The following is an 8540-nucleotide window of genomic DNA, read 5'->3' on the forward strand; positions in this document are numbered from 1 at the left end:
CTTCAACAACCTCCCTAAAACTTGACCTCCTGTTCAAGTAGCCTGGCCCTCATGCATAATGAAACAGCCCTGTTACTAACATGGTTTTTCCTGTTCCACAAAACCAAGAATTGCTTTATTTTAACCAAGATCAGAAACAAACTCTTTTGAAGTACAGCTCTGAAACAAAATCGGACAGGGTCTTTGATACAAGCATCCCACAGTCCAGAGATTAGCCCTCCTGCTCAGCGACAACAACAGCAATATGCACTATTCCCTCTTAACCTCTACCTTTTGCACTAATGGTTAAATGGGTAGGAGGAGAAGGAAGGAATAAGTAACTGTGCTGGGGGAGGAAGGAAGCACACCAGGAAGACAGCCCACCGCCAAGGAATTTCATGATGCTGATGTACAGAAGAGCCACACTACATTTGGCTGCACTGTAGAACTTAACCTTTTTTTTTCTTTCTTTCTGCATGTACTTTCCTTTTCTGTGCCAGCCAGTGCTTGCACTAGCATGTTTCAGCAGAGGAGGAGCTGCTGGACCATATGCAAATGTATTTAAAACACTGGCATCCATTTAACAGGCTTTGAAACATGGTAGGCACTTGAAAGATATGGGCGTGGGGAAGATAAAGCACACTGACACTTTGACTGGGAGTTTATTTACTGTTCTTGTTGCTCCCTGGTAGTGTGCAAGCCAGTTACCCAAAGCCACTACGAGGGCAGAGAGCTGTGTGTATACACGGATAAGCTCTGATGAGAGGCCCCTGTGAACATTCAGCTTCCTGCACCAAACCGCATGCCTGGCTCAGTGCTGCCAGGGGATGTGCAGCATCAGCAGCCCTTATCAGCAGGCACACAAGGATCTCTGCTCCCAGACCACACTCCATAGCGCAGTCTGCCCAGCCATCCTCTGGGAAGCGTCCACACTGGGTGACTCGTGTCACTGTGCAGAGGACTGCCAGCTCCTCCAGGAACCAGCAGAAATAAGCTGGAGCCAGTGAGGGGCAAGGGGAAATGCAAAGGCGAGGCAATATGGTCACTGGGGCTTCACACGGGGCTGCTCACAGAACAGACTGCAGTCATGGGCAGCATAGGACTCCATCAAATATCAGACAGATATTCTGTTGCTCTGTTCCTTTTGATCTGAAGTCCCAAACTTCTCTTCCAGCACTGCCTTCTGTTTCCCTGTCCATTCCCTGCTAGCCTGCCCCTATTTCCAGCCACTTGCACCCCAGAGTAGGCTGATCTCTGTCCTTCCTCCCTGTCTGACAGTGATTTGGTTCATACATCTCTTTTTGGCAGACACCTCCTTTCCTCCAGCCAGGAGGCTCCAGTCACAGTTTCCCCTGTATGCTCCTGAAGCCAACAGCTGCAGTCTCAATCCCTCAATCTCCTGCCTCGGTTAATTCCCTCAGCACTTCCTCACAGAGCCTTACTGCATTTAAATCAGTTGCCTCCTTTTCACTAGTATCTAACGCAAAGTGAAGGATGGGGGCACAGAACCAGAAACTCCTTGCGATTCTTTTTATGTCCTTCCTGGAGTCGCTGTTCCAGAGAAAGTCACACACAGGTCTGAATTTGGCACGAAGCATAGCCGCCGCTTTCCAGATGAATACTAAACTGATCATTATTTGACATTAAAAAAGATATGCCAAGAAGTTTCTAGCCAACTCCAGCTATTTGTTGTAAGATTTGTGTCAAAACCTCAGCTATTCCGTCGGGACAATCCTTAAATACAGCTGGAGATGTATAAGTGGCTCATAAAACACGATCAATGCTAAGTATTACTTGCCTTCTGAAGGACAAATTCATAAAGCTTGTTACAAAGCCTTGCACCTTGAAGGAAATGTTTTCTTGGAATTAATAACTAATATTCATCTGGAGATACTGTACCACTAAAACACTTTATGGGCCACTATAAAAGCTCAGTGAAAAGTCCAGCTGAGCTTCATTAAGTTAAGTCTTGCAATAAGGTAAGTCTTACTCAGGGGGCTGATAATTCCTTAACTTCCTTCATGCTAAAAGGATCCCAAGGATTGCTCACTATTTAAATTACTGAAGATCATCCTGATCATTTTGACTGGAACAGACTGGAGTCATTGATAGAAGATGCTCAGCCATCAGGGCAAAGGACATGGACCTCAGGCACATGGCAGCAATGAGTAGAAAAGGGTTAAGGGCAAAACAGCTTCTTTCTGATGGCACTGCAACCCGTGGGGATATTCCACAGACCACAGTTATTCAATGGCAGGAAGATCTGCAACACTCCAACAGGTAAGAAGTGAGCTTGTGTCATGTTAGGTGGCTTTTCCCCCAAATACCAACATTTTCCAGAGAAACAGAAATCTCGCAGTGAGTCCTTTTAAGTTGTCAAGTTATCTTTTATTCCTGTTTCAATCTTTCATCCTTAAAATTGTAGGAGAGGCCTTTGGTTTTTTAAGTGTTTCATGTTTAATGGCAGGTTTGTTCTGTGGCTTAATTCAGATAGATTCAGTGTTATCCATGCAGGAGCATGAGTACAAAGACAGGTGGTGATTCCACTGTTAGGAGACTTCTTCACAGAGGGCACTGAGGCCAAACACACATCTCAGACACCTGAACGTAGCTTCTAACAGCAGCAAAACAGGAGAAGGCTGAATTTAACAGCGCAACTACTTTGGCCTTCATTCTGTGTCTCAACCTATTGGTAACATCAGCAAGAATAGATTGCTGGGCTACAGATGGACAGGCAAAAAAACTGGGGAGCTCTGGCCTCCCTTTGACAAATGGGAAGTTACTGATTCAAAACTCTAAATATTTTAATAATAAAACTATTTATTTCAAGAGAAATCAAAGATCAAGTGTCTAGTGTGAGAGGAATGAAACAAGACAGAAAACTTTCAGAACAGCCACACCACAAGAGAAAAGCCATTTTCTTGAATGAGAAAAAGCCAGGGTCAAATCCCAGCTAGAGTCACATCTAATCTAAGGTCTATTGATTATTGAAAATAGTGATTCACAGGAAAACAATCATTACATTATCTCATTTTCCTTGAAAACTTCTTCAGGCTGTCCTTCTCAATACTGCAAATGCAAGTTGATCTTATAATGAGTGTCAGAACATATATGCGCTGTTAGGAACTAAAGCAACAGGGGAAGTGGGATTCTTTTTCGCTCATGAATTTCAAATAATCCTGCAAAACATTTTAAATGTGCTTAGTTGCCAGCTGATCCATTTGGAAGCCAAAGCTGAAGCACTGATGAATCAGAGACTTCCTTTAGCGGCAGCATTTGAAACTTGATATTGCAAGACTCAGCTGTTTTGTAGCCTTGAAAGACAATGTTCCAGCTGCTATGACTAATCTCAGAGGCCACTAAATCAGACTTAGCAGTTTATTGCTCTTGTCTCATTTGGAAGCATTCTAAAGCCAAACCACCAGCCGTACTGCTAAGTTGGAAAGAAGCAGTCAAAGCTGGCCTTACTTTCAGCAGAGTGAAAAAGAAAAGACTTCAAGCCATTCTTTAAATAAGCCTGCTCCCTTTTCAAATTTACCTGCGGTTTAACAGCAAGAGGTGTCTAGCTACCTACATACTGAAAGCAAGAGTGATTAGCTTCTGTAGCCTTGCCATACATCTAGTGTCAGTGTCCAGACAGTGAAACAAATGTCATCCCCTCATGTTGCATCACCTTCGCAGACCTTTGTCATATTCTAGTTCTACACAGCAGAACCACACGATATTACTAAAGGAACATGACTTTCCAAAATGTTTCATTTTTTCCGTGATTAAATGGAATTGACAGGGATTCTCCCCACCCATACAGATGTTCTACCTAACTACCTTCTAAAGAGAGTTAAATTAGTCATTCTAGAATTACAATTAGTACAATTACAATTAGTAATTCTAGCTAAACAGCTCGCACAGCTAAAATCCCTGATATATTTTCTACCATCATAGTATCGTCACAGAAGTCAACCAAATCCAGCCCATACTTCCCAGAAAGCCATTTCCCAAGGAACTTCTTAAAAAGTTTTCTGGTGATCAGCTTTTTATGTAATTCATATCCAACACTATTTTGAGTATTTAACAGCTACGTAGTACAATACTTGAACAAATAGCTTGATAAAAACAACTATCTTGCTGAAAGCAAAACCAAGTTTATTAGTTTTTGATCTCTGCGACTTAAAGTGAACTTATGAAACATGGTATGGATTTTGTAATATCCATAAAAAACACATTTGTCTGCTAGCAGCCCTAGATTGTGGTTCGCTGATTTAAATTTCTTGCCTTAAAAACAATTCCTTGAGGAATGCAGGCAGACCTTCATTTCCTAAACTGAAATCGAAGTCAAAAGTTAGGAAGTTAGAGCTGCCACCTTTCACCTAGTGCTAGCCAAAAGAAAAAAATAGAATAAAATAAAATAAATTCTGGCAAAGAATGTTGACTCTTTTAGTCAAATAGAAAGGGTAGTTATAGTTAAGACCCGTAACAGATGATGAATACCTGTACAGGTCATAGAAGGAAATAAAAATATAGAAAGAGAAGCTTGGATTTGGAAAGTTAATATTTAAAAAAAAAAAAAAGAAGAAAAAAAAAAAAAAAGACAAAGTGAAAATTGAAGAAAAAAAAAAAAGATTTAGATAGTGAAAAATACGTAAGCCTTTTAACAGCTATTTTGAGTAATGTTATGGCAGGACCTGCGATGCAGTTTTATTAAGGAATGTGATAGAAAGCAAATTTTGTGGTAAGAGAGGCAAGACTGATGGGTGCTGCCTGAGTGTCAAATGACTTTGGGAAAAAGGCAGAAGGATAGATCCCAGACAACCAAACAAAAATATTGGCTTTTAATTTCTCAGATTCAATTACAATCAAATAGCTTCAGAGGAATTTTGAGTGGAAAGAAAACCCTCAGCAACCTGACTTGATGAGGTAGAGTAGGGAGGGAGCTCCCCAGCTTCATGAAAATCACTAGGGCTGCAGAAGGGATAAGTGGCGAGGAGACCTCGGCCACTTCCTGATTTTCTTCCTGACAGTTCCTAGCACCGCACCACAGGATCCACCTTTCCTTGTTTTTCTCCCCAAAATACCAAGAAAAACACACTGCAGTGCATCTACACCACTTGTACTGTTTCTTTTTGGTGTTGCATTAAATGATACTTTTGTATAAATAGAGCTTCTGTTTCGGGGCTTTTGTTCTTCGTTTTGTCTTCAATCAATCCCAAACAGTTGCTGTATTTTTGCTGCCACAACAAATTGTTAAGACTCTCCCTTAAAACTACACTCTTACCTTCAAAGAACTGCTGCAGGGCTTCATTTTCTCCCACCACATCCATGACAAGCCAGGAGAAGCGTTTTGCTTTCGGCTGCCCGAAGAGTCCGGCTGAGCAAAACGCGCTGTTTCTCTTCCAGGTGATCACGAATGCACGAAGGAGCACATCGTGCTTTTGTCAGAGGTTTCAGCTGACTTCATCCCGGCTACTCTCATTCCTTCCTAACTAGCATCTGGGATATGTTTAAACCCTGCTACATGTAAAGGAACATTTGGTAGGACTTTTGAGGCAAGGTGAAGGCGATGTGCTTTCCTCAGTTTAGTATGCTTAGTGTTCTCATATTAGGGACCTTTGGTCCCAATCCTAATCACAATCACACATGCGCAAAAAATGTGGCAATAAAAATTACTTGTCTTGTCTCTGTACTTTCACACAGGTGATGCAATTATAAGTATTGGTGAAAGACCAAGCGCTCCGATAGCTGTAAGTGCAGGGCCATCGGTGGTTTCACCATACGCACCATCCCATCTAAGCAGCTGAGCGCCAGGCTATCCAACTGCTCGAAAAAAAAACGTTGTCTGGCAGCACAGTTGCCTTATAGAGAAGCAGACCTTTTACATTATTAAATTACAGATGAAGTTGTTTGTCCCTGGTAGCTTTGAAAAGCCTATGGGAAGGCTACACATTCAACTAATGTATTTAAGGCCAGCAGCAAACTTTCACTTTCTCTCACTTGGCCTTTGCATACCGAAGATTGCCCCTGTTGTGTCATCCATAAGCAAAGAGGAAAAAAAATATTCGGGTATTTTGAGTAGGGATCTGTAGGAGACATTTGGTTATAAACAAAAGCTTCAATGAAGTCAAGAAACATGGAATAAGGCCATTTTCTAAAGTAGTCTCATTCACCAGGCAAGTAACTGTTGTGCAGTTGTTACAAACCCAGACACTCATAGTGGCATGGGTTTCTCATGATAGACAGCTTATATTAAAGATATAGAAAATAATTTAGGGAACAAGATGTGAAAACAGAAGCAAACTAATTCAGTATTTACAATACATCGATGCAATCAAGCCAAACAACCATTACGACCTAAGCGGTACATCTTTGTAGTCCCTAGTACAAGAAAATAGCCTCTTGTATAATAAATTTTAGATACATTTTGTCTTGATGCTATCATGTATAGAAAAAAATCTTTGACTTGTTTGCTTAAATGAGCAACATTTGTAAAGGATTATTAAGTCAGAATAACAGCAGCTACAAACTATCATTTAACTACTATTAGATAATCCTGGAAACAGTTTGATATCTTTATGTAAACTAAATATTAGCAATCATTTAGGAAGCATTTCTGAGTCAACAAATACAATTTGTTTTCTAAGACTGAATAAAACCACGTTCCTTAGCTTAACCAACCTAAGAAACAACCTGTTCCTAACAGCTGAGGCTAGAACTCTTCCATGTTTCTACAGCAGGAACCAGTAGTAGTATCTACCCAGTGATAGGAGATTGACAAAAAATATTTAAGACTGAAATTGCCTGAGCTGGACGTAGTCAATTACTAGTAAAAGATTTGGGCCCGGTTGTTTGTTTTAATCTTGATATGGAAATGCCTGGTTGATGCTAACACTAGCAAAGCATTTTCAGGCACTTATCTGTGCACACAACACAAATATGGTATTAAATTTTGCTCTTCATTCTATTTATTTTTTTAAAAGGGTGAGGACAACACATTCCAGTAAGAAAGTGATGAAAAAAAATGTTATTTTTGCTTGGCATCAAACAGAAGAAATCTGTAACCTTTAAGATGAGATGCTTCTTTTTAGAGAACTTCCATAAGCTTCCATTTTATGTTTTTGCCCCTTTACCGGCCACTGCTTTAACTGCATAAATGGTTATCATGATCAAGACCCAGTGTTTTTCCAAAAGGGCTTTTATATAACAAGTCTACCTGTTATGGGTTTACGTGGCAAGGGTTTTTGGCAGGCTGGAGGGGTGACCTCAGTGAGAAAAGTCCAGCAGCTGCCCCATGTTAGATAAGAGCCAGTTTCAGCCAGCTCCAAAGGGCCCTGCCTCTGCCCAGAGCCAAGCCACTGAGTGACTCTGGTTGAGCCTCTGTAAGAAAGGAAAAACTTTTTCCTCAAGAAAAGTGTACAACAGTAGCTGGAGTGAGGATTAAGAAAAAGTGAAGCAGCCCTGCAGCCCCCAAGCTCAGCGCAGCAGGAGGGCAGGAGGTGCTCCAGGCAGGCAGCAGCAGTTCCCCTGCGGGCTGTGCAGGGAGAGGCCCCTGGTGGAGCAGGCTGTCCCCCTGCAGCCCATGGGTCCCACACGGAGCAGATCTCCACGCTGCAGCCCCCCCATGGGTGGAGGAGCCCCCGGTGGAGCAGGTGGATGTGGCCTGGAGGAGGCTGCGGCCCATGGAGAGCCCCCGCAGGAGCAGGCCCCAGGCTGGAGCTGCAGCCCTTGGAGAGGAGCCCACGCAGGAGCAGGGGGCCTGGGGGGGGAGCTGCCATCTGTGGAGGACCTGTGCTGGAGCAGTTTGCTCCTGGGGAATGGACCCCATGGTACGGAGCCATGTGGGAGCAATTCTTGAAGAGCTGCTGCCTGTGGGCAGCCCCTGCATGAGCGTGACAACCAAGGAGCAGCAAAGTGCTATGGACTGACCACAACTAATGTTACATGTAAATTACTAACAACATGTTAAAGAAACTCGTGGAATAGATGTTTTGGAGATGTAAAGACAGCTATGGAAAATTGATGTATAAAACAGGGAAATTTCAAAAAGTAGAAAAATCATTTAAAATAAATGAAAAAAAAAAAAAAAAAACTCTAATGAAAGCAAATTAGAGGTGAAGAAAAGTTTTTAGTAGTCAGATAGGAGCCAGGTCAGATTTCTAACTTGTCTAAGTAGGAGCCAAAGAAGGACCAAGGAAACTTCACTGTTCCTTGATGAAAAGCATCCTACTTTAGTGAGAGAGGACAGCCCAGTTTATTATGCTGCTGACTCTTCACAGTACACAATTCTCTCCTATTGGTTTAAAAACAAAAAATATAGGAAAGCAGCACTTACAAATGCTCCTAATTGTAATACCAAGTTCTCCTAATCATCTGTTAACTGTATTGTCATACATACATATAGAAGATACATACATGCATCTAAACACTACATTGAGGAAAATACCGGACATTCACGCCTTCATCATAAAATCACCTCAGTGTCACAGTTTGGAATTACTTAGCTTTCCAGGGAGGTTCACAACATTCTGCATCACAAAGAACAGACAACCGATTCTGCTTCAGACTAACAT

The 8540-nt window shown here is 41.9% G+C and overlaps 1 protein-coding gene across 1 annotated transcript in view; it reads right to left on the reverse strand.

Moving 5' to 3' along the window:
• MYRFL (myelin regulatory factor like) overlaps positions 1–5297 on the reverse strand; it is a gene marked incomplete at both ends in the record, with an annotated part of 44006 nt that extends 38709 nt beyond the window's left edge. Inside the window, one exon of the mRNA XM_084306072.1 lies at positions 5252–5297. Within this exon, the coding sequence (XP_084162198.1) occupies positions 5252–5297 (46 nt within the window). The remainder of the gene's footprint in view (positions 1–5251) is intronic.
• Positions 5298–8540: the final 3243 nt, after the last annotated feature.

Source organism: Netta rufina (assembly GCF_964035555.1).
Source record: "Netta rufina genome assembly, chromosome: 1".
Taxonomy (NCBI): Eukaryota; Metazoa; Chordata; class Aves; order Anseriformes; family Anatidae; genus Netta; species Netta rufina.